Source organism: Oncorhynchus mykiss, chromosome 23 (genome assembly GCF_057628025.1).
Source record: "Oncorhynchus mykiss isolate SJ-2025 chromosome 23, ASM5762802v1, whole genome shotgun sequence".
Lineage (NCBI taxonomy): Eukaryota > Metazoa > Chordata > Actinopteri > Salmoniformes > Salmonidae > Oncorhynchus > Oncorhynchus mykiss.
In genome coordinates this window covers 4,638,798-4,665,169 of record NC_143044.1, presented here as the reverse complement: position 1 = coordinate 4,665,169, position 26,372 = coordinate 4,638,798, and the positions used below count along the sequence as shown (strand labels likewise).

General features: G+C 43.6%; 1 protein-coding gene across 2 annotated transcripts in view; it reads right to left on the bottom strand.

The window, feature by feature from the left end:
• tdt (terminal deoxynucleotidyl transferase) overlaps positions 1–26,372 on the bottom strand; it is a 141,048-nt gene that overhangs the window by 50,437 nt on the left and 64,239 nt on the right. The window contains exons 8-10 of one of the 2 annotated variants that reach the window (XM_021580065.3): positions 25,136–25,238; positions 10,094–10,348; positions 7,801–7,884 (exon numbers count right to left, since the gene is read on the bottom strand). In XM_021580065.3, the coding sequence (XP_021435740.1) occupies positions 7,801–7,884; positions 10,094–10,348; positions 25,136–25,238 (442 nt within the window). 2 annotated transcript variants of the gene reach the window in all.

The following is a 26,372-nucleotide window of genomic DNA, read 5'->3' as shown; positions in this document are numbered from 1 at the left end:
GTGTGTGCGTGTGTGTGTGTGTGTGTGTGTGTGTGTGTGTGTGTGTGTGTGTGTGTGTGGGTGTGTGTGTGTGTGTGAGTGCGCGTGTGTGTGAGTGCGCGTGTGTGTGAGTGCGCGTGTGTGTGTGAGTGCGCGTGTGTGTGAGTGCGCGTGTGTGTGTGAGTGCGCGTGTGTGTGTGTGTGTGTGTGTGTGTGCAGATAACGTCAACATCTCAATTAATCAGAACGTTTCCGACCACTTTCCTCATCAAACTCAAACTCAACCATACATATGTCACGACGTGGCCCTTTTGGGGTGTATCACGTGGCTCCCCCATCTCTCACTCTCTTTCTCAGGTTTTACAACAGTCATAAATTCCTGCTAGAAACTCTCTCTCTCTTCGCTGCCATGGAGTATGGAGGGAGAGAGCCTATGGAGAACAAAGACATTCTTCTTCCCAAAACTCCTAATCCCCAAAACTGGAGAATTAAACAATATTTACATTTTTGAGAAGGTAGGAATGGTCCGTGGACACTGAAGGGACAGTCATGTCGAGTGTGCTTCATTTGGTGATCTCATGAAGGACAGGAAACACACATAACTACAGTGCCTTGCGAAAGTATTCGGCCCCCTTGAACTTTGCGACCTTTTGCCACATTTCAGGCTTCAAACATAAAGATATAAAACGGTATTTTTTTGTGAAGAATCAACAACAAGTGGGACACAATCATGAAGTGGAACGACATTTATTGGATATTTCAAACTTTTTTAACAAATCAAAAACTGAAAAATTGGGCGTGCAAAATTATTCAGCCCCCTTAAGTTAATACTTTGTAGCGCCACCTTTTGCTGCGATTACAGCTGTAAGTCGCTTGGGGTATGTCTCTCTCAGTTTTGCACATCGAGAGACTGACATTTTTTCCCATTCCTCCTTGCAAAACAGCTCGAGCTCAGTGAGGTTGGATGGAGAGCATTTGTGAACAGCAGTTTTCAGTTCTTTCCACAGATTCTCGATTGGATTCAGGTCTGGACTTTGACTTGGCCATTCTAACACCTGGATATGTTTATTTTTGAACCATTCCATTGTAGATTTTGCTTTATGTTTTGGATCATTGTTTTGTTGGAAGACAAATCTCCGTCCCAGTCTCAGGTCTTTTGCAGACTCCATCAGGTTTTCTTCCAGAATGGTCCTGTATTTGGCTCCATCTATCTTCCCATCAATTTTAACCATCTTCCCTGTCCCTGCTGAAGAAAAGCAGGCCCAAACCATGATGCTGCCACCACCATGTTTGACAGTGGGGATGGTGTGTTCAGCTGTGTTGCTTTTACGCCAAACATAACGTTTTGCATTGTTGCCAAAAAGTTCAATTTTGGTTTCATCTGACCAGAGCACCTTCTTCCACATGTTTGGTGTGTCTCCCAGGTGGCTTGTGGCAAACTTTAAACAACACTTTTTATGGATATCTTTAAGAAATGGCTTTCTTCTTGCCACTCTTCCATAAAGGCCAGATTTGTGCAATATACGACTGATTGTTGTCCTATGGACAGAGTCTCCCACCTCAGCTGTAGATCTCTGCAGTTCATCCAGAGTGATCATGGGCCTCTTGGCTGCATCTCTGATCAGTCTTCTCCTTGTATGAGCTGAAAGTTTAGAGGGACGGCCACGTCTTGGTAGATTTGCAGTGGTCTGATACTCCTTCCATTTCAATATTATCGCTTGCACAGTGCTCCTTGGGATGTTTAAAGCTTGGGAAATCTTTTTGTATCCAAATCCGGCTTTAAACTTCTTCACAACAGTATCTCGGACCTGCCTGGTGTGTTCCTTGTTCTTCATGATGCTCTCTGCGCTTTTAACGGACCTCTGAGACTATCACAGTGCAGGTGCATTTATACGGAGACTTGATTACACACAGGTGGATTGTATTTATCATCATTAGTCATTTAGGTCAACATTGGATCATTCAGAGATCCTCACTGAACTTCTGGAGAGAGTTTGCTGCACTGAAAGTAAAGGGGCTGAATAATTTTGCACGCCCAATTTTTCCGTTTTTGATTTGTTAAAAAAGTTGAAATATCCAATAAATGTCGTTCCACTTCATGATTGTGTCCCACTTGTTGTTGATTCTTCACAAAACAATACAGTTTTATATCTTTATGTTTGAAGCCTGAAATGTGGCAAAAGGTCGCAAAGTTCAAGGGGGCCGAATACTTTCGCAAGGCACTGTATATCTCTTAAAGTGTACATTTCCCAGCTGTCAGGTTTACTTCTGAATGTTGTATAAGATGGATGAATAAATATAAGAATACTTTTGAAAAGTTAACCATGTGATTTAGTCTTCTTAATTGCTTGTTTTATGGTAACTTATACACAGTCAGTAGCCATGCCCAGTTGGGCACAAACATGAAGAGATGGCCCCTTTTCTACCCAAGTATAAAAGCCCCTGTGACGCAATTCACGCCAGACCACGCGACCATGGTGTAAACTAAGGTTGCAAATGGTTGAATTTCTAAGACCAGAAAATATAAAGTGGTATCTACATGTTGAAATGGTTGGCACTACAACTCTACCAAACGACAAGACCATACGGCGTGGAGCATTGGCTACACGGCTAGAAATGGTTAAAACCTCTTGGATATAGGGGGCGCCCTTTTAATTTTTGGATGAAAAACATTCCCGTTTTTAACAAGATATTTTGTCACAAAAAGATGCTCGACTATGCATAGAATTGACAGCTTTGGAAAGAAAACACTCTGACGTTTCCAAAACGGCAAAGATATTGTCTGTGAGTGCCACAGAACTGATGTTACAGGCGAAACCCAGATAAAAATCCAATCAGGAAGCGCCGCATTTTTTGAAACCGCTTCATGCCAATGACTCCTTATATGGCTGTGAAGGAGCTAGGAGTCAGCTTACGTTTTCCACGTTTTCCCCAAGGTGTCTGCAGCATTGTGACGTCTTTTTAGGCATTTCCATTGGAGAATGGCTGTAAGAGACCATATAGGGCGAGTGGACGCATGGTGTCTCCCGGAGAAAACCTTGCGTAAAATACTGAGGTAGCCATTTTTCCAATCGTTTCTTATGAGAAACCAACTGCCTCCACGGATATATTATCGAATACATATGTTAAAAACACCTTGAGGATGGATCCTAAACAACGTTTGCCGTGTTTCTGTCGATATTATGGAGCAAATCTTGAAAAAAGTTTGGCGTTATAGATGAAGTATTTTCGGTCGATTTCTCAGCCAAGCAAGATGAACAAACGTGACGTTTTTCGCTTACAAAAATATTATTTTTGGAAAAAAGGAACATTTGCTATCTAACTGGGAGTCTCCTGAGTGAAAGCATCTGAAGTTCTTCAAAGGTAAATTATTTAATTTGGTTGCTTTTCTTATTTTTGTGAAAATGTTGCCTGCTGCCAGCACAGCCTAGCATAGCATTATGCCATGCTAGGCTTACACAAATGCTTGTCTAGCGTTGGCTGTAACGCATATTTTGAAAATCTGAGATGACAGTGTTGTTAACAAAAGGCTAAGCTTGTGTTTCAATATATTTATTTCATTTCATTTGCGATTTTCATGAATAGGAAACGTTGCATTATGGTAAGGCGCTTGAGGCTATGATTACGCTCCCGGATACGGGATTGCTCGTCGCTAGAGGACTCTGAGACTATCGTTTCACTACAGAAGTAAGAAACTACCAGTCTGCAGCCGGAAATGTATGTAGCCTAGGACAAGAATGCCGACAACCTCCAAAATATTTATTCTATGCGACAACCATGGGTACACCTGACTTATCCATTATGAACACAACAAGAGACTTTTTGTCGATTGACTCTCCAGCTGACGAACCGGCGACCACAAGACAACACTTGTAAATATGTAAATTGCAATTTATTTTAGAATGGGCGGTCGTTCATGTAAAGTATTAGCAATTTCTATGAGTGTAGTTATCAGCTATGAGTTTCCCGCTCTTGAGCGGTCCACACCCCTTTTCCTTTGTCTACCAAGCCGTTATATCGGTCTTTTCTTTCTATCATGTAATACCCCATGTATGACCTAATTGTGTGTGTTTTCATGTATTTCTGTGACTTGATTAGTTAGTTAGTAAATAAATAATTAAACCAATTTGTATATCGCTGATTCATAATTTATGCTAGGGTTCGTGCAGATATCCAAGGGTTTGTGATGTTCAGTAATGAGAACTGATGAGGTACAATTCATTAATAAGCGACTGTTTTGATAAGATATGAAAATATCTGAAGAGTCGAGTCAGGAAATAGAGACTCCATAAACATTTTCCCGTGGTGCCCCGACTTCCTAGTTAATTAAAGTTAACATGATTAGTATAATCACGTAATAATAATTACACAGACAGAATTGATTTGATTAAATAACAGTCTTCACATTTAATGATAGTCACAGACACAACACACTCATCTGACCTGACCCCAGATCTAATTTTGAGTGTAAATGCATGTGATCCAATCACCCTGTCCCTGCCAGCACCCAGATGCTTACCTCTGCCCTTGTGTTTGAATAAACAATCTCTGAGATGGCCGCATCTGTATAATATGTGTCAAAGCTGCCACCCTGCTCTCTCTATGTCCTGACCCCCATTCCCAAGGGAGGATGTAATGGGGACGTTGTGGTGACAGTGTGTCCCCCTGTCGGTGAATCAGGTGACATGCCTGGTGCCCTTGTCCTGCTTCACTCACTCCTCAAGATGCCTGTCCCCATGCTCCCCCAGCCCTGTACATGTAAATGAGCCAAGATGCATTGCTTCAGGTTGCCATGCTCTTAGCAAGGCTAAGTGTATGCATAACCTCAGCACTGACTGTCATCTGGGACTGTAATAAACATATTTATGTTTTTCATGTGACACATTCTCTTATAGTATGTCATATTTGTTCAGAGGGATTTTAGCGTAAGCTTGAAATTAAGTGATCAAAAAAAAGAGACACTCTTATTTAAAACGTATCTAACCCCAACAATAAAGGTAAAAAAATCAAAATAAATTAATGCCATAGTCTTTAGCATGTAGTGCAATAGTAATAGTGATAGTAGTAACCCTTAGTGATAAAACAAATGAATTACATCATGTATCTAAACATGAATTAAAACCTCTTAGTCCCCTATACAGTATTTGGGACTTTGAGCAGTTCTGGACCAGTTCCGACTGACAATTCTGTTTTACAATGCGCTCTGTAAATGGTGCAACATCAATTGCCTTACAATCTCGAAAAGCACTGGTTGTTCCAATTCATATATGCTATATCAAGCTCAGCTATCAGTTTCAGGGACACAGGAAATTGGCTATTTGCATAAGGAACGACAAGTCATATTTTCTGGCCTGTCCAGACAATAGAACGATTTCCTGTGCCTGTGAAACTCACAGCTGCGCTTGCAATAGTGCATATTGCACAAGTGATGTTCTCAGATGGATTTATAGCTATCAACAGGATTTAAAAAATAACAATTTCATAAAATTGAATCAAGACCACTTTCTCTTGGTCACAGACAGACGAAATCACTTTGTGCTTGAAGCTGAAGTTGTGACGCAGCCAGTGTGGCTCAGCATAAAGACCACGTAGAACACGTGTCAAACTCATTCCACGGTTGGCCGAGTGTCTGCGGGTTTTCACTCATCCCTTGTAATTGATTGACAAATTAAAGTCACTAATCATTAAAAAACTCCCCTCACCTGGCTGTCTAGGTCTAAATTTAAAGGAAAAAACAAAAACCCTCAGACCTCCATGGAATCAGTTTACCCCTGTTGTAACTAGACTGCACACATATTAATAGTGTCTCAGCACGTCTCAGAGGACGTTTGGGGAAAAAAGTATCTTTCGTCAGTAATATGAAAGGGTACAAATATTGTATGTCACTAAGTATGATCATATTTATTTTACAGATATAAGAAAGGTGACATTTTATGGAAAGATGTTTATAATTTGATTGTTACTAAGAATTTCAGTCATTTGAAGCCCTTTTGGCAGCACTCTTGTTGAACAGGAAGGAAATCAAATATAATTTTTCATATTTTTATATTTTCATAATACTTCTACTGCGCTTGTGGCGTCAAAGGTGAGAACATGTCAACAATCTATTAAAAAAAAAATAGAAGAGCGTTCCAGACTTTTCTAGAACTATGCAGCATTACCAGTTATTGTTATTACTTTTGGATATGTCTATTTATGCATAAATCTACATTTTGCCCTATCATTCAAGAGGTATTAAACTGAGTGTAATTAGCTCTTGCTGTGTGGGCAAGTGAGGATTAATGTCATTTGAATTCTAATGAGATGTAAATTTATATAATAGCCTTTTATCATATCAGTTCTCGATCAATCTGTTGGCTGAAACTGAGATGCAAATGTAATTTATTTGGAAATGTGTAAATGAACCTTGCGCTTCCCAGTACAATTAACTTCACCTTAACAAGCCTCTACCTCATATATTGAAACCAATAGACGGATTTGATTTACTTATAACTTAATGCTGATGTGTCATTATTTCTTCTAATTTTAGAGTGTGTGTGTGTGTGTGTGTGTGTGTGTGTGTGTGTGTGTGTGTGTGTGTGTGTGTGTGTGTGTGTGTGTGTGTGTGTGTGTGTGTGTGTGTGTGTGTGTGTGTGTGTGTGTGTGTGTGTGGACGTGTTTAATTATACTTGTGAGGACTAGAAGTCCCCGCAAGAATAGTAAACAAAAAACAATTTGACCAACTTGGGGAATTTTGTTAGCCCCCACAAGGTCAAATGCTATTTCTAGGGGTTTAGAGTTAAGGTTATAAAATTAGTGTTAGGGTTAGTGTTAGGGTTAGAATTAGGTTCACAGTCAAGCCGCTAGTGCTTTAGATAAGATATCGACTTCATTGTGTGTGTGTGTGTGTGTGTGTGTGTGTGTGTGTGTGTGTGTGTGTGTGTGTGTGTGTGTGTGTGTGTGTGTGTGTGTGTGTGTGGACGTGTTTAATTATACTTGTGAGGACTAGAAGTCCCCGCAAGAATAGTAAACAAAAAACAATTTGACCAACTTGGGGAATTTTGTTAGCCCCCACAAGGTCAAATGCTATTTCTAGGGGTTTAGAGTTAAGGTTATAAAATTAGTGTTAGGGTTAGTGTTAGGGTTAGAATTAGGTTCACAGTCAAGCCGCTAGTGCTTTAGATAAGATATCGACTTCATTGTGTGTGTGTGTGTGTGTGTGTGTGTGTGTGTGTGTGTGTGTGTGTGTGTGTGTGTGTGTGTGTGTGTGTGTGTGTGTACATGTATGTGCGTTTGTGTGTGTTTCTTACGTGCGTGTATGCATCTGCCGGTGTGGTGTGTGCGTGCATGCCTGTGTGTTTGTCTGTTTGTTTGTGTGTGCATGCCTTTGTATGTATGTGCGCATGTGTGTGTGGGGTGCATCATGCCCCTTCACGACAAGCAGAACTGTAATTAAAAATGTTGCCCTCACGCCAATATCTAGTTTCTGCTCACTCAGAGGAGAATCGCATTGTTATAAAATTACTCAAGATAATGTGTCTGTGTATTCCCAGCACAGGCATTCTAACACCCAAGCCTAATCCTTCCAATAAAGTTTGAGGACAAGGGCTTTGCTGTAATTCACCACCCAGATTCATAAACACACACTGGAGGCTAGACTTTAGAGTGTGAGAGAGAGAACCAACACGACAACTAAAACATTTGTACTAGTACAGCACAATACTGTAGGTGACCAAAAAAATTGCCTTGGTGGTAAAGATATATTGAGACTGGTCTAAAACCAATGGTTGAGCCTTGTATTTATCAATTTCAATTGCACTGTAATGAGAGAACACACCGTACCTTAGTTTTGTCATACAGGGCATGGTTGTCAAGAAGCATCTGCCTCTCCTTTTGGGCAAATGTCCTCAGATCTCTCCCAAACTGCTGTGGAAGAAGAGAATTGATAATCATATCTCTTGTTATTTATTTATCCTCCTTTCCTGCCACCCTCTTGCCACCGTACAACCCTTGTTGTATTCTCCAACAGTAACCCTGCAGCAGAAAAAAATGCATAGACCAGCATTGGTTGGTGACCAGCCCATGTTGTGTTTTCGCTGGTGACCAGATTTCAATGTTAATTCGCAGGTGACCAGACTTCGTTTCCTTTTCCCTGGTGACCAGCCTTCGTTGTGTATTATCTGGTGACCAGCCTTCATTGTATTTACGCTGGTGACCAGCCTTTATTTTGTTATCGCCGTTGACCAGCCTTCACTGTATTTTTACTGGTAACCAGCCTTCGCTTGTCACCAGCAAAAACAGCATCAAGTCATATTATGCTGCCTTGCAAAGGGATGTCTAATTCCTACTGGAATCCAGCCTGAGTGGGGATATCCAACCATTTGTATATTACAGTGAAAGAAGACTAAAGATTAACCGGAAAACACCAGTCTCAATGTCAACAGTGAAGAGGCGACTCTGGGATGCTGGCCTTCTAGACTTATAGGCGGAGTTGCAAAGAAAAAGCCATATCTAAGACTGGCCAATAACAATAGAATATTAAGATGGGCAAAAGAACACAGGCACTGGACAGAGGAACTCTGTCTAGAAGGCCAGCATCCCGGAGTCGCCTCACTGTTGACGTTGAGACTGGTGTTTTGCGGGTACTTTTCAATTAAGCTGCCAGTTGAGGACTTGTGAGGCATTTGTTTCTCAAACTAGACACTCTAATGTACTTGTCCTCCTGCTCAGTTGTGCACCGGGGCCTCCCACTCCTCTTTCTATTCTGGTTATGGACAGTATGCGCTGTTCTGTGAAGGGAGTAGTACACAGCGTTGTCTGAGATCTTCAATTTCTTGGTAATTTCTCGCATGGAATAACCTTCATTTCTCAGAACAAGAATAGACTGACGAGTTTCAGAAGAAAGTTATTTGTTTCTGGCCATTTCGAGCCTGTAATCGAACCCACAAATGCTGATGCTCCAGATACTCAACTAGTCTAAAGAAGGACAGTTTTATTGCTTCTTTGTTCAGGACAACAGTTTTCAGCTGTGCTAATAGAATTGCAAAAGTGTTTTCTAATTATCAATTAGCCTTTTAAAATGATAAACTTGGATTAGCTAACACAACGTGCCATTGGAACACATGAGTGATGGTTGCTGATAATGGGCTTCTATACGCCTATGTAGATATTCCATAAGAAATCTGCCGTTTCCAGCTACAATAGTCATTTACAACATTAGCAATGTCTACACTGTGTTTCTGATCAATTTGATGTTATTTTAATGGACAAAAAATATAATTTTCTTTCAAAAACAAACACATTTCTAAGTGACCCCAAACTTTTGAAAGGTAGTTTACTTTCTAAACTAATCCAATCTGTTAGTTGGAATTATTGCACCCATTACTGAAATTGTTGTTCCAGTTTAGATGGTTTAGGTAGTCTCCTTTATTCATTTCTCTAACCCTGGCAGTCATTCTTTATACAGATTGTAGGAATCCACTCTGGCTGGATTCTAACAAGGAATTAAACATCACTTTGCAAGCATGATGTTACTTGATGCTGGTTTTGTATTAGTTTATGGTGGTCATCAGTGTCCAAAACACAGCGAAAGTTGATCATCAGTGAAAACACATAAAATAAAATACAATTGTTTAGCAGATGTGAAAGGTCAGTCACCAGCGAAAACACAATGAAGTAAGCATAACCAGCTAGACCATGCTGGTCAGACCAGCTTGGCCAACTAGACTGGTCATGCTGGTCAGCTAGAAGAACCAGCTAGGCCATGCTGGTCAGACCAGTGTCCAAAACACAGCGAAGGCCAGCATAGACCAGTATGGACCAGCATAGACCAGCTTGAAATTTATGCTCGTCTATGCTGTTTTTTATCAGCAGGGAATACATCTGCCATATCATATGTGTTCCGATAGTAACTTTCTTGTTAGTGTTTAGCTATTCATTTCTCATCATCAAATGTTTTATTTTTGGTTATTGACTGCTCTGTCAAGCATTATCATCATGTGAATTGGATCATTTGTTTTTTTGCAAATTAAATGTTTCCTAATTCAAACTCAGCTGTCTTTAACAATTTTAGTCAATGTATCTTTGTGTGTTTTGGCATCCACATTTATTTCACAATAATTTGATCCAAGCCTACCCTGGAGCCGGTCCAGCCTAGGAGGGCAAAGGCGTAGCGGTCAACAGGTGGAGCCACCAGGTCCACCCGTACGGCCCTCCAGCCCCTGCTGTCCCCTGGGTCCCTCTGCAGCCCTCTCTCCCCCTCCACCTGGCCCTGTTCCAGCCTCAGGATCAGGAAGCACTTCTGGAAGCAGTCCATGTCCTCAAACCTGCAACTAGGCAGCTTGCTCACATCAAAGGTGGAGCCCTGGTAGTCGCAGTACAGCAGAATGCCCTTGTGAGGAGAGAATATTAATCAGCGTGGACATTGTCACTGTCACCACTAATAAAAATAGATATTGACATTATAAATATAATGTAGATATTGACTTTGTCATGGGATTGGTTTATGCTGCTACCGTACTTCAGTGCCTGATGTATGTTATTATGAAAATGTAGTTGCGTATTTGCACATGCTGTCATCTAGAGCCTGCAATGGGTTTGAAGGATTTCTATACACACTCGCAGTAGAAGCATATAAAAACAGTGTGTCTGCCACTTAGTGTAATATACCAACTGTGAGATTGCAACTAAATTACAACCTTCAAGACGCATAACAAAGTGGGGCCATTCGGACCCAATGGCACACAATTCCACTCCATGGAAAATCACTCCCAAGTAAGACATTACTTTTTAGCAGAGAGAGCGAGAGAGACAGAAAGAAAGAGAGAGAAAGAAAGGAGATGGTTGGGGAGAGATATAGGGAGAGAATCAGTGAGGATACGGCTAGATAAGACAAAGGGAAAGAGGGAGAGGAGTAGATGACTTGTGGTGTGGATAGTGGAGAGTAGGCAGTCGCAGGAAGAAGAAGAGGATTGATTTCCTCTGGGCTTTGGCCCGGCTGATTATGCAGCTCCCCCAGTCCAGGAGCGCTAAGGTGATTAACATTACAAATTGTCAATTTAATTCCAGCACCCACAGTAATTGTTGGGATACTGTGTTCCTCTAACTGACCATTAATCTGCCAGACTCTCTTCAAAGAGCAATAATTGCAGGAGGAAGTGCAGCTGTAACTGCTCCCCCTGTCGAACCAAGACACTGAGGTCAATCAAGAGACATTAAACCCTACTGAGCCAGTACTGCCTGGTCTTGTTTGACCGTGTTTCTCCGCTTCATTAGAAGAGACAGCGTTTCCCAGAGGGCATCGGGAGAGGAGGTGATGATTGAGTCATTAACTGATGACATCAGAGAGACTGAGTGAGTGACATGTGTGGACTGCACTCAGAGATGTTGTCCTCGTCCCTCTTCCCCTGCCCCTCATCCCTTACACCTCAGCTCCTCTAATTAGCTTCAGGCGCCGATCAGCTTCTCCTCAGAACTGAGAGAGAAACCCCTGATGTCACCCCTGTTGAACCACAGAAACCCTCTCTATCTGCAATTACTGTACAGGTAACCTTTCACTTCCCACAAGGATATGAACTGATTAGAAAGTCTCCAACTCCCTCACATACTGGATACATCATCCTTCATTCTACATACATTCTCATTAACTACATTTCAAAATACTGTAGATTATAAAGCCAAATAAACTGAAATTACTTAAATACTTAATTAAAACAATCTTCCGTCCAAAATGTATAGCCTTAAGCGTGAATCATAGTCCTGAGACGCTGAGAGATGATAGTCCGATGTCCCGTTGTGACATAGCTAAGCGTCTCTGAGACCACAATCTGCAGCCCGAATATGCACCTCTCCACAGAAAACCTCACTAACCTTTACAGGTGCACAATCGAGAGCATCTTGTCGGGCTGTATCACTGCCTGGTACGGTAACTGCACCGCTCACAACCGCAGGGCTCTCGAGAGGGTGGTGCGGTCTGCACAACGCATCACCGGGGGCAATCTACCTGCCTTCAAGGACACTTACAACACCGGATGTCACAGGAAGGCAAAAAATAATAACCACCCGAGCCACTGCCTGTTCACCCCGCTTCCATCCAGAAGGCGAGGTCAGTACAGGTACATCAAAGCTGGGACAAAGAGATTGAAAAGCAGCTTATATTTCAAGACCAACAGATTGTTAAACAGCCATCACTAGCACAAAGAGACGCAGGGCCTCTACCTTCCATGCAGCATCAGCTGTGAGGCCTGCCAGGCGATGATTGACACCAGTTCCACAATATCCCTTGTTCGGCCTGGTGTTCTTCCAGACACAGTGGGTCCTTCCCCTCTGGGTTGGACCCCTACCTTGGTTTATCTTCACACTGTGACAGGGGATCTCGCGGAAATGAAGCGCTGGCGGTCCTTATCAGTGAGAGTCAGCAATGTATTGTTGGAGCACAAGTTCTGGTTGGGCGATATCCAAGATGACTGCATCCTAGGGTTGGATTCACTCAGTCAAGTACCTAGATAGTGGAATGTGGAACCTCCAGATGAAAGACTCCATGATGGGACTTTGGAGCAGTGGAAGAAGACACCGGTAGCCGCAGCTGACTCGTCAGGAATTGGTGACAGCCAGCCCCACAAAGATCCTTCCCCCAGATGAGAAGGAGCAACTAAAGACCCCCAAAGAGGTGAGTTCCCAGAGTAAACTGCCTATTTCTCAGGACCATATGCTAGAATATGCATATAATTGACAGCTTAGGATAGAAAACACTCTAAAGTTTCCAAAACTGTGAAAATATTGTCTGTGAGTATAACATAACTGATATTGCAGGCGAAATCCTGAGAAAAATCAAATCGGGAACTGACCCTTATTTTGAAACCCCTGTCTTTCTATGCATCCCTATTGCACATTGAAAGGGATATCAACCAGATTCCTTTTTCTACGTCTTCCCTAAGGTGTCTACAGCCTTTAGACGTAGTTCCACGCCTTTCTGTTGAAGAATGAGCGTAAACGAACACATTGCGTAAGTGGCCAGCTGATGGCTCTCAGAGTGATTCTTGCGTAAAAGAGAGAGGTAGCCATTTTTCCTCCCGGTCCTAGTGAAAAAGTCAACTGTCCCGGTTGATATATTATCTAATAGATATTTGAAAAACACCTTGAGGATTGATTATAAAAAACGTTTGCCATGTTTGTCGATATTATGGATATAATTTGGATTTTTTTTTCGCCGATGTCGAGACCGCTATTTCCGGTGGATTTCTGAACATAATGTGACAAACAAACTGAGTTATTTTGGGTATAAAAATAATCTTTATGGAACAAAAGGAACATTTGCTGTCTAACTGGGAGTCTCGTCAGTGAAAACATCCGAAGATCATCAAAGGTAAACGGTTAATTTGATTGCTTTTCTGATTTTCGTGACCAAGCTTCCTGCTGCTAGCTGGACATAATGCTATGTTAGGCTATCGATAAACTTACACAAACGCTTGTCTTGCTTTCGCTGTAAAGCATCATTTCAAAATCTGAGACGACAGGGTGATTAACAAAAGGCTAAGCTGTGTTTCGCTATATTTCACTTGTGATTTCATGAATATGAATATTTTCTAGTAAGATTATTTGATCTTTATGCTAACTATGCTAATTAGTGTAGTTGCTGACAATTCTCCCGGATCCGGGATGGGTAGTTCCAAGATTAAGCTGTGCAGGAACAAGTGTAGAGGTGTTCGGAAGGGCTGGAGCCTGAGCAGCGGGATGTGTTTGGAAGCACTGTTTGCAGAGTTTGTGGATGTCGTTGCAGTATGAGATGAAGACTGCCAGAGAACCAGTCTGGTCCAGCACTCCATCGCTTGCCACTGGCAAAGAGAGAGAGAGCAGAAGATCCGGAAGATGGCAGAGACAGGGTTCATCAAGCCATCCAACAGCCCTTGGGAGGCCCACCGTAGTCCTTGTCAAGAAGAAGGACTGCTCATAGTGCTTCTGTACAGACTACAGGCAGCTGAACTATGTGACCAGGAAGATTTCCTATCTCACCAGCCATGTGAAGAGGATGACTGCAAGCACTGCACACATTGGTGGCAATTCAGACGGGAGACAGGAGCTCAGCACCCTTGGAGAGCTGGAATAACCAGGACCTGAAGAGGGAGTAGGAAGGTGACCGGGTGTTGGCGACTATCCGGGGTTGGAAACCGGTCAGTGGCCTGCCTTGAACAGTGTGCCCTGAAGCCAAGGCCTACTACTCCCAGTGTGACAACCTTGCCATTCACAATGGGGTGATGTTTAAAAAATGGAGGGAACCAACATACAACTTGGTGGTGTGGTAGCGGCTGGTGCCTTGTTCCATGTGAGCCCATGCCTTCAGGGCTGTCCGTGGGTCGGTGGGGGCAGAACACTTCTGGTACACAAAGACCCTCCAACAACTCTGAAGGAAACTCTACTGGCTGGCTGCCGCCAAGGCACATAACAGTATGTGCGTGCGTGCCTGTGACGCCTGCACTGCCTATAAAGGACCAACCAGACGCTCCCATGCCCCGTTGCAGTAATATCAGGTGGGGGCCCCTGTGGACATCCTGGGTCCTTTCCCCATGACAGAGGCAGGCAATCGATACCTACTTGTGGCCATGGACTATTTTACCAAGTGGCCAGAGAACTACGCACTCCAATGGACTTGTCCTTGTTCCTGGAGCCTCAGGCTTGGAGTACCTCCACTATCTTCATCAGCACCTGGACACAGCCCATGACTTTGCACGGCATCGCTTGACAGAAGCAGGGGTAAAGCAGAAGTGGGCATACAACACCTGCTGCCGAGGTCACCCTTTACAGCCTGGCCAAAAAGTGTGGCACCGGCACAAGCGTGGTCTGATCCTAAAACAAATTAGTCACTGGGAAGGCCCATGCAGGGTTCTGGAATGACTTGACATGGTGTACTGCATCCAGCTTCAGACTAGTGGATGAGTTGTGGTCCTCCATCAAGATCGGCTGGCACCTTACCAACCTCATACACCTCGTAAAGTGGAAAGAGAGGACAGGGAGGTAGTTACTCCTCCTCACAGCCCTGGATCATTGGACAGCACAGCGGTTTCCTCACCTGAGGGGCAAGGTCAGAATGGGACTCCGTCGCTGTCACGAGGGAGCCACTGTCGCAGGCTCCCATCTCAAGGTCAGGATTGCACCCCTCGACGACAACCACGACTCCGCCTCTGAAGACCCCTATCCAGGTTTCAGGATTTTGTGTTGGCTTTCGGGGTTGTCGGGGACAACTGGCCCATTAGCTGATCTGGAGGTGAGACTTGTTGGAGGCGTGGCCTTGGGTGAACTCTGTTTGGACAACTGTGAGTTAAAGTGTCATGTCAGTTCATGTATTACGTTGTACTATTTTAATAAAGGTTAAGCTTGTACACTGCCAGTTTTATAGTCTTAATGAGACTGATATAAGTGCATATGATACCAAAGAGTCTACTGGAGTTCCATTGTTAAGATAGTCATCATTTTGTCACACTTTGAAAGCCAATACCCTAGAACACTGCTGTGCATATGTGTACACATTTTGGACTATGATAAACCCTTTAGGCAATCTCCTATCACAAGTCGTTGATGAAGAAAATGTACATATTTTAATTTAGGTCGCTTATTTAAATACTGCTGAATATTTCTGTGCATTTATTTTCTACCCTTGAATCACTAAGGATGCTGTCATGACGTTGGCCTGGGGGAAGGTTTATGACAGTCATAAATACCTCTTCCCCCCTTTTTCCTCTCTCTACCCTACTGATGTGAAATTTGAAAACCCATTGGTTAACATAGAGATTCTGGAAACATCAGAAGGTGGGGGGAAATGAACCATATTCTGGTAATCCGACCAATTGAACATATGTGGTGGTACTTAATGAATATGATGTCAGTTCGGCTGTCATCTGAGACATTCTCCTCAATGATAGGATGACATAAACTCTACAGTGGAAAGTCTACACATCAGAGTTATCGGATTCACATGGAATTGTTGTTCAATTTAAATATAAAATTATTGGTGGAGAGATTAAATGTAATTTTAGCTTCCAAATGAGAGATTTGGGTTTTCATAAGGTTAGGGCTCTGCTCAATCAGTGGCCCGCCCCTTTGAAGAGACATGGGTTATAAAACTTTTCAGACACACCCTTCTCGCTCCACTATATAAAGCCTTGACGAAAATGTAACCTCCTGTTCCAAGTACGTGAGGTCTGCAGCCTCTGCGTTAAAAGGACTAACATGTCAACTACAGAACTAAGACAACCTCAGCGTGAGCTTTGGTTGCGAATGGTATGAACTTTGAACTCTTATTCACTACAGAAGTGATACCTCCTAGCCGTTGAGTTAGCAACAGCAGTTGCAGGAAAGAACAGATAGAGTATCCCATCTACCACACAACAACGTTACTACAACGTATCCAATTGACCACCAGAGACATTCTTCAAAGGATAAAGGACTCTGTTTGGCAACATGGCCTTCCATCTACCACCAACCTACCGAAGCGCAGCTCAGAGTAAATATTTATTGCATTTTCCTTTTACAAATGGGTGGTAATTTAGAATGCATAAGATACTGTATTTACAATAGCACAGCTTCTCCCTTTGTCCCTCAGTCTTCCCACTCTTTCACTGAAACCCAGCCCCTTTCTTTTGTGTAACCAGCTTTCATATCTGTTCCGCCCACAAGGGACGTTTTCCTTTATGACGTCATTTGTAATCAAGGTATAATTCATTCTGTGTCTATGTAATTCTGCGTGATTAGTTAGGTATTTAGTAAATAGATAATTAAACCCAATTTTGTATTGCTGATTCAACTTGTTAGCCAGGGTTTGTGAAGATAACCAAGAATTTACAACTTTCAGATGAGACTGAATTAAGGTGTCGATTAATATTGACTGCTATTGTTGTAAAATATTACTAGGTCCTTTAAGAGTTTATTCGGAAGATAACTGCTCTATAAATATTATTTTGTGGTGCCCCGACTCTCTAGTTAATTACATTTACATGATAAGCTCAATCAGGTAATATTAATTACGGAGAAAGGATTTTATAGAATAACATGTCATATCACTTCATCATTCATAGCCAAAGATACGACAATGCCTTGAGCGAAATAATTAATGAGTTATCGACAGTTTTACAGACCATAAGTGTCTAAACATGAGTGCCCTTCCTTTGATGAAGCCTATGGCCGCACGTACACAAACCCACCATAAAAAAAACGACGCCTTACAGTTTCTGTCTAGGATGGCTGTTTAGCGCAACGCCACACTGTAATCTTCTTCTATGCAGCAGGTAATGTCAGAGAGCATTCCATCGTAAGCTTATTTCACCAGAACTATTTACAGAGGGAATTACTGAGGCGGACATGTTGCAGGGAGTTAATCTTTGAAGTTAAGCTTTGCCTTTAAGACAAAAAACACAAATGCAAGTGATGGAATTCTGTGGCTTGCCAAATTGATAAAATTCTTATTTCATTATTTATTTTGTTTCGTTCTTTTCAAGTGTGTGACAAACAGCTGACAGGCAGGCTGCCACCATGGCCACCTGCCCCAGAGGACAAGCAGGCTGCCTCCATGGCCACCTGCCCCAGAGGACAAGCATGCTGCCACCATGGCCACCTGCCCCAGAGGACAAGCAGGCTGCCTCCATGGCCACCTGCCACAGAGGACAAGCAGGCTGCCTCCATGGCCACCTGCCACAGAGGACAAGCAGGCTGCCTCCATGGCCACCTGCCCCAGAGGACAAGCAGGCTGCCTCCATGGCCACCTGCCCCAGAGGACAAGCAGGCTGCCTCCATGGCCACCTGCCCCAGAGGACAAAGGGAGCGGCAGTCAAAGTGGTGGCAGAGACACGGGCCGCTGTGATCTAATGTCAATTTTCCCGGAATCAGAGCACAAACCATCCCTTCATGTCCCAGATTAGTGTGTGTTAGCAGGCTATGTTTGAACTGTGTTTTCCTTTGATTCAAAGCTTTGCCGGAACAGTCCGGTCTGATTACTGAAATTAAAGTGGAGCATTTTGAAACTTCTGTCTGTGTGTTTGTGTGTACTGTGTAGACATGTTTAACTCTACTTGTGGGGACCAGAAGTCCAATAATACAAATTTGACCAACTGGGGACATTTTGTTAGTCCTACAAGGTCAAATGCTATTTCTAAGGGGTTTAAGGTTAAGGTTAGGGTTTTAGGGTTAGAATTAGATTCAGGGTTAGGTGCTAGGGTTAGGTTTAGGGTTAAGGTTAGATTTTTGGGTTTAGGTTAAGTTTAGGGGTTAGGGAAAATAGGATTGTGTCCCCACAATGTCAGTTATTAAAGACTGTGTTTGTGTGTGTGTGTGTGTGTGTGTGTGTGTGTGTGTGTGTGTTCATCCAATGTCAGTGAAAGAACAAAAATCAGCTGTAGTTTTCTTTTAGACAACGCAACCACCAAAGCAAATGGAGACAATTGTGATAACTGCAGGCAATAGAGATATGGAGTGTCTTGCTGTTTTTATTACGCCATGTTTTGCAGTCAAACTGGGCAAAAGTGAAACCGAAACGTACATTTAGGAAAAAATTCTGACTGGTTAGGGTAAAGGTTCGGGATAGGGTTAAAACAGAAAAATAAAATAACAAAACAAATCCCTAGCACTGGGATTGAACCTGCAATGCTCGAAGCCGTAGCGTTTGGTTTAAGGCCATTCTCAACCCCATCCCCAATGCCCTAGCTCGTCCCGAGCCTACTAGATGGTAATAGGTAATCGCATTGCCCTTAGTGGCGCCGACAGATAGGGCAGCCATGCTTCTAGCTCCAAAGCAACTTTGCAGTATTTTGTTTTTTATGCTATTTCTTACATTGGTAGCCCAGCATTCTTTGGGTGTTATTACATACAACCGGAAATAACATTTGAATATCACAGTGGCGGTAATTCAACAGCATTTCGACCAGGAATACGACTTTCCCAAATTGGATCCTTTGTTTGGCGATTGAACTGGTTCCAGAGGCTGATCCAAAATACCGCCAGCGGAGAAGAGGTATTCGGAGGCGACTCCTAGTCCGACTCTGTAGGCGCACACACCACCCACCACTTCCTAGTATATTACTCACTAATGTTCAGTCTCTGGATAAGTTGACGAGTTCAAGGCTAGGATCTCCTTCCAGAGAGACATCAGGGATTGTAACATACTCTGTTTCACGGAAACATGGCTCTCTCGGGATATATTGTCTGAGTCCATACAGCAAACTGGGTTCTCAGTTCATCGCACAGACAGGAATAAAAATCTGTTTCATGATTAACTACTCTCGGTGTGATTGTGATAAGATACAGAATCTCAAGTCCTTTTGTTCACCCGACTTAGAATACCTCACAATCAAATGCAGACCGCATTACCTCCAAAGAAAATTATCTTCTGTTGTAGTCACAGCTGTGTATGTTCCCCGTCAAGCCTTTACCACGACGTCCCTCAAAGAACCACACTAGACCCTATGCAAACGGGAAACCACACATCCTGAGCCTGCATTTACTGTAGCCGGGGAACTTAACAAAGATAATCGGTGGAAAACGCTACCAAAGTTCTACCAACACATTGACTGTAGCACGCACTCTGAAAAAACATTGGACCACTGCTACTCAACTTTTCAAAATGCCTACAAGGCCCTCCACCGCCCTCCCTTTGACAAATCTGATCACGACTCCATTTTGCTTCTCCCTTCCTATAGGCAGAAACTCAAACTGGAAGTACCTGTGTTAAGTCCTATTCAACGCTGGTCTGACCAATCATAATCCATGCTTCAAGGTTGTTTTGATCACACGGACTGGGACATGTTTTGTGTAGTCACTGAATATAATATAGACGAATACACGAATACGGTGACTGACTTTATCAGGAATTGTACAGAAGATGTTGTACCTACTATGACTATTAAAACATACCCAAACCAGAAACCGTGGATAGATGGCAGCATTCGCACAAAACTGAAAGCATGAACGACCACATTTAACCATGGCAAGGTGACTGGGAACGTGGCCGAATACAAACGGGGTAGTTATCCCTAAAACAGGCAAAACGTCAGTACAGAGACAAAGTGGAGTCGCAATTCAAAGGCTCAGACACAAGACATATGTGGCAGGGTCTACAGATAATCATGAACTACGAAGGGAAAACCAGCCACATCGCGGACACCAACATCACACTAAACACCCTTTTCACCCGCTTTAAGGATAACACAGTGCCACCGACGCAGCCAGCTACCAAGGACTGTGGGCTCTCATTCTCTGTGGCCGACGTGAGTAACACATTTAAGCGTGTGAACCCTCGCAAGGCTGTTGGCCCAGACGGCATCCCTAGCCGTGTCCTCAGAAATGGCTGAAATGTTTACATACATATTCAATCTCTTCCTCTCCCAGTTTGCTGTCCCCACATGCTTCAAGATGACCACCATTGTTCCTGTACCCAAGAAAACAAAGGTAACTGAACTAAATTACTATCGCCCCATAGCACATATTTCTGTCATCATTTTTCCATCTACGTAACATTGCAAAAATCAGAAACGTTCTGTCCAAAAATTATGCTGAAAACTTAATCCATGCTTTTGTCACTTCTAGCTTAGACTACTGCAATGCACTACTTTCCGGGTACCCGGATAAAACACTAAATACACTTCAGTTCTTGCTAAACAAGGCTGCTAGCATCTTGACTAGAACCCAAAAAATGTGATCACATTACTTCAGTGCTAGCCTCTCTACACTGGCTTCCTGTTAATGGATAAAGCACTAAATAAACTTCAGTTAGTGCTAAATACGGATGCTAAACCCAAAAGATTTGATCATATTACTCCAGTGCTAGCCTCCCTACACTGGCTTCCTGTTAAGGCAAGTGCTGATTTCAAGGTTTTACTGCTAACCTACAAAGCATTACATGGGCTTGCTCTTACCTATCTTTCCGATTAGGTCCTGCCGTACATACCTACACGTACGCTACGGTCACAAGACGCAGACCTCCTAACTGTCCCTAGAATTTCTAAGCAAACAGCTGGAGGCAGGGCTTTCTCCTATAGAGCTCCATTTTAATGGAATGGTCTGCCTACCCATGTGAGAGACGCAGACTCGGTCTCAACCTTTAAGTCTTTATTGAAGACTCATCTCTTCAGTAGGTCCTGTGATTGAGTGTAGTCTGGCCCAGGAGTGTGAAGGTGAACGGAAAGGCAATGGAGCAACGAACCACCCTTGCTGTGTCTGCCTGGCCGGTTCCCCTCTCTCCACTGGGATTCTCTGCCTCTAACCCTATTACAGGGGCTGAGTCACTGGCTTACTGGTGCTGTTCCATGCCGTCCCTAGGAGGGGAGCGTCACTTGAGTGGGTTGAGTCACTGATGTGATCTTCCTGTCTGGGTTGGCGCCCCCCCCCTTGGGTTGTGCCATGGCGGAGATCTTTGTGGTCTATACTCGGCCTTGTCTTAGGATGGTAAGCTGGTGGTTGAAGATATCCCTCTAGTAGCGTGGAGGCTGTGCTTTGGCAAAGTCGGTGGGTTATATCCTTCCTTTTTGGCCCTGTCCAGGGGTATCGTCCTACGGGGCCACAGTGTCTCCCGACCCCTCCTGTCTCAGCTTCCAGTATTTATGCTGCAGTAGTGTATGTGTCAGGGTGCTAGAGTCAGTCTGTTATATCTGGTGTATTTATCCTGTCTTATCCGGTGTCCTGTGTGAATTTAAGAATGCTCTCGAATTCTTTCTTTCTTTCTCTCAGAGGACCTGAGCCCTAGGACCATGCCTCAGGACTACCTGGCCTGATGACTCCTTGCTGTCCCCAGTCCACCTGGCCGTGCTGCTGCTCCAGTTTCAACTGTTCTGCCTGCGGCTATGGAACCCTGACCTGTTCACCGGATGTGCTACCTGTCCCAGACCTGCTGTTTTCAACTCTCTAGAGACAGCAGGAGCGGTAGAGATACTCTGAATGATCGGCTATGAAAAGCCAACTGACATTTACCCCTGAGGTGCTGACCAGTTGCATCCTCAACAACCACTGTTATTATTATTATTTGACCCTGCTGGTCATCTATGAACATTTAAACATCTTGGCCATGTTCTGTTATAATCTCCACCCGGCACAGTCAGAAGAGAACTGGCCACTCCTCATAGCCTGGTTCCGCTCTAGGTTTCTTCCTAGGTTCTGGCCTTTCTAGGGAGTTTTTCCTAGCCACCGTGCTTCTGCACCTGCACCTGCATTGCTTGCAGTTTGGGGTTTTAGGCTGGGTTTCTGTACAGCACTTTGAGATATCAGCTGATGTAAAAAGGGCTTTATAAATACATTTGATTTAATTTGATTCAGGAAACAGCAGAGGGAGCACCCCCCTATCCACATTGACGAGACTGCAGTGGAGCAGGTGGAAAGCTTCAAGTTCCTCAGTGAACACATCACTGACAAACCGAAATGGTCCACCCACACTGAAGAAGGCGCAACAGCGCCTCTTCAACCTCAGCAGGCTGAAGAAATTTGGCTTGGCACCTAAAGCTCAAACAAACTTTTACAGATGCACAATTGAGAGCATCCTGTCGGGCTGTATCACCGCCTGGTATGGCAACTGCACCACCCATAATCGCAGGGCTCTCCAGAGGGTGGTTAAATAGCCATCACTTGCACCTTAGAGGCTGCTGCCCTATATACATATACTTGATATCCGTGGCCACTTAATGAAACACTCTTCACTTTAATAATGTTTACATATTTTGCATTACTCATCTCATATGCATATAAATGACTATATTCTATTCTACTGTATTTTAGTCTAAGCTGCTTCGACATTGCTTGTCCAAATATTTAGATATTCTTAATTCCATTTTTTTACTTTAGATTTGTGTATATTGTGTGTATTGTTGTGAAATTGTTATATATTACTTGTTAGATATTAATGTTGGAGCTAGAAACACAAGCATTTCACTACACCCACAATAACGTCTGCTAAACATGTGCATGTGAGCAATTCATTTGATTGGATCGTTGGAACTTGTCATGGAAATAAAATGCCATAACTTTATGTGCATAATCCACTGGAGGTTGGGGTGCTTTTAGTGTGTTTTGAGTGTGACTTGATTAAACCAAATAATTGTCCTTAACTTTTAAATAATCCCAGTATTACTGTCTCTCAAAAATGCCTCTACGCACATGTCTTAACTGCACAGTCTACAGTTTATGGGACTCAAATCTCATAACATATCTAATGCATGTGCCCTCTGGCTACTGTTGTTGCTTTGGAAGTACTATGGCCAACATATCCATAATCATATAATATCATTACATCAGTACTTGATCTACATAGCGCACTGCAATGGAAATGTATCTACCACTACCACCCGGACAGTTAGAGCAGATGATTGGTGAATGGTGGATGAGGCATCGCCCTCTCACGTTCTCCGTTGCTATTACCAGGGCAAATAGCTGCATCTCATCCGTCTACCATCGAAATGTCTGGCTGACCTTTGCTTGTGCCCCCAAGTTATGCTTTCATATCCATCAGAAGAAATGATGAAGCCCATTTTCACAAGGACATTTCCAGATAGATAGATTTTTACCTCCCCCCAGGGTTAAAGGGGAAAAAAACAGCCATGATATTCAGCATAGGCAAAGAGTTGACGACATGTGCCCCCCCCCAGGTGACCAGATCGAAGATGACAAAGTTACACGACTTAGAGTCAACCTCTGCTACCTCCACTTTATCATGGTCTCCCGTGCTCCCTTTCCAATGGACATATTCCTCCCCCATGCCAGGGACACTATCTAGGGAAGTTCCTTCCTTCCCACCCTCCCCTCCTCTCACCAAAGGGTGGGAGGAACCAGCAATAACCAGTGTGTGTGTGTGTGTGTGTGTGTGTGTGTGTGTGTGTGTGTGTGTTAGCATAGGAGGTTTTATCAAAAGAATGGCCCATTAAAGCAAGTTTAGGCTGGGGGTAGAGGGTGGGGGTGGAAGGAAAGGGGAACGATTGTTAAAGCCAGGCAGAAATGACAAAAACAGGCCTGCAGCTACAGTAGACACCACAACCCTGCTCTTCATCAAACACTGTTCTCTTTTCAGCCCCTCCAACATGAAATCCATCAACTGTCTCAGAGGAGAGGAGCATGGTGGTACCAAAGAACATGTCCCCCCCGCACCCCATCTCTTTCTCCCTCGTTCTCTCTCTGACTCTCTCCCTCAAAGCCAGGTTAACTGTATAAACCACATTTAAATAATCATTTTCTGGGCCGAGGCCCTCGATATTGGTGTGACCATCTTATTATTGCCTCCTTATGTGCCAACTCATATGCACTTGGCTCTGTAATCATCCTCTCCTACAATCACTTTATCCCTCTCCACACTGTAGGGCACTAACCCAATTCTCCTCAGCCCTCTCCTCTTTTTCTCTGTTCATATTACTCTCTCAACTCTACAAACATTTCTTTGTTTTTTCTCTACTGCATTTTGAGAACATTCTTTCTCAATTTTTTTCTCTGTTTTGTTTCAACGCATTTCTTTCTGAGGGGTGGAAATATAGTGGTGTCGGGAGGGTTAGTGTAATGTCTGCTTCCAACTCACAGCCTCAAACACGTAGATCCCCTGAACACAGCTCACTTTCCAGCCCACTTTCCAGCTCACACGCTCAAACACCTACATCCCCTGAACGCAGCTCACTGTCCAGATCCCAATCACCTGAATTCTAATTACCTGTTCACAAACCTGTATGTCATTATCACACACTATTTAGTTCAGTTCTTTGCACTCCATCCCTGTGAGGTATTGTTTGTTTTGTGACACATGTCTTTCGGAGCGCTGGGTTTCCTGTAGTTTACTCCTCCCGTGTATGATAGCTTTTGCCTGCCTCACTAATGACGCCTTTTGCATATTCCCTGCCTGTATTTTAGCCTGTATTTCGGATTTCCTGTTATCTACCTATTGCCCGATCTAGCCTTTCCCTGCCTGTACTGTTGTCCCTTTTGACCCCCTGTGTATGACTTGCTGCCTGCCCCTGGACCCAGCTACCTGCCTCCTCCTGTGGTCCTTTGCAATAAACACCTGTTGCGCCCTGCGCTTGAAACCAGCTCTCTGTCTCCCCTCATGTTCATTACAGTTAGGCACATCGTACTCAGTCTTTGAGGTAGTGTATGTGCACTAGGACAGATGTGGGAGGAGTCACAATCATAGTCATTGAGCTTTGTCTACTGTATATGCAATAATACATTCATTTACCTGGTCCTTCAGTCTGTCAATCACATGAAGCAGTAGCCCCTCTTCTTTCCCCATCTCAGGCATAGTCAAGAGGAAGTCCACATCATGCCCATACTCTTTCCCCCTGGGGACAGAAAGTGACTTAAGACCATTGTCACAGAGTCACCATAAATAATTAAATGAGAATATCGTTAGTCACACTGGATAACTGTTACACAGTAAGATGGCCTGTGGCCTGGCCATTGGGGGAAAGGAGTATATTACTGGGTTTGACTTTTTCTGTTATTCAAACAAGCAATTTGTCCTGCGTCATTAAGTTCAAAAGCTCATTTTTTGTTGTCTCAGCTGTCAGCAGAGCCTTCCCTTTTATAAGAATCATAACTTTCTACTTGGATTACTGTAATAAAGAACACTCGTACTGAGCATGGCTGCTCACACAATATGTAGTCTCTCAACGTCAGCAGAAATGTGAGCAGTGAACAGATAGACAGATGAGTGGAGGGAAAGTGTACTGATTCCTAATTGGACAACCTCAAAAACCTGTTTCTAGACCTAAAGGCCCGAAGACCTTATATTACCAACCTATCAAATAAGAGACCTGGAGGTCTCTATTTTTCTGCTATGAATCTAATTGGAACCAGCTGCCCTGAGAGGATGATCAAAAAAGTGTATTAAATCATGGAAACCCACCAGCTCTACTAGTCTCTGGCTCAGAGGACATCAACAGTGAGTTGCACAAAGAGTACACTGATACAAAGAACCTAAGCACTGCCTGTGACTGTTGGGAGTTGGCCCTCAAAGGCCTATAGGGAAGTTATGCCTGATTGTCACCCTGCAGGTAGTTTATAGAGGAGCAGCATGCCCCCTCAGAACCTGGGCCTGGGTGGCTCTAGGTAACCCTGCTGGTGTCATCCCAGGGCACTGAGGCAAACCACACGTTTCTTTCAGTTCCTGATCTCCCCTCTTTGATTGACAGGCACCCACAGTCATACAGTCATAAGCCCAAATCTTACGGTTAACACGGTCAACACAGCAACAAATCGGGGCCGGTGTCTTGAAGCGCCGTTTGATCTCGTCCACATCGCCGCCATCGGAATGGTGGGAGTAACAGAGCAGCAGGGCGTCAAAGAAAGAAAAAGGAGAGGACAAACAGACTGTCTGAGGGGGAGAAGTCTGCAGCAAAAGGTCATTGTGTCTAATTCAGTGGGCAAGGAATGAGACAACAGCTGCTTAGAGCTCAACAAGGCATGCTAATGCC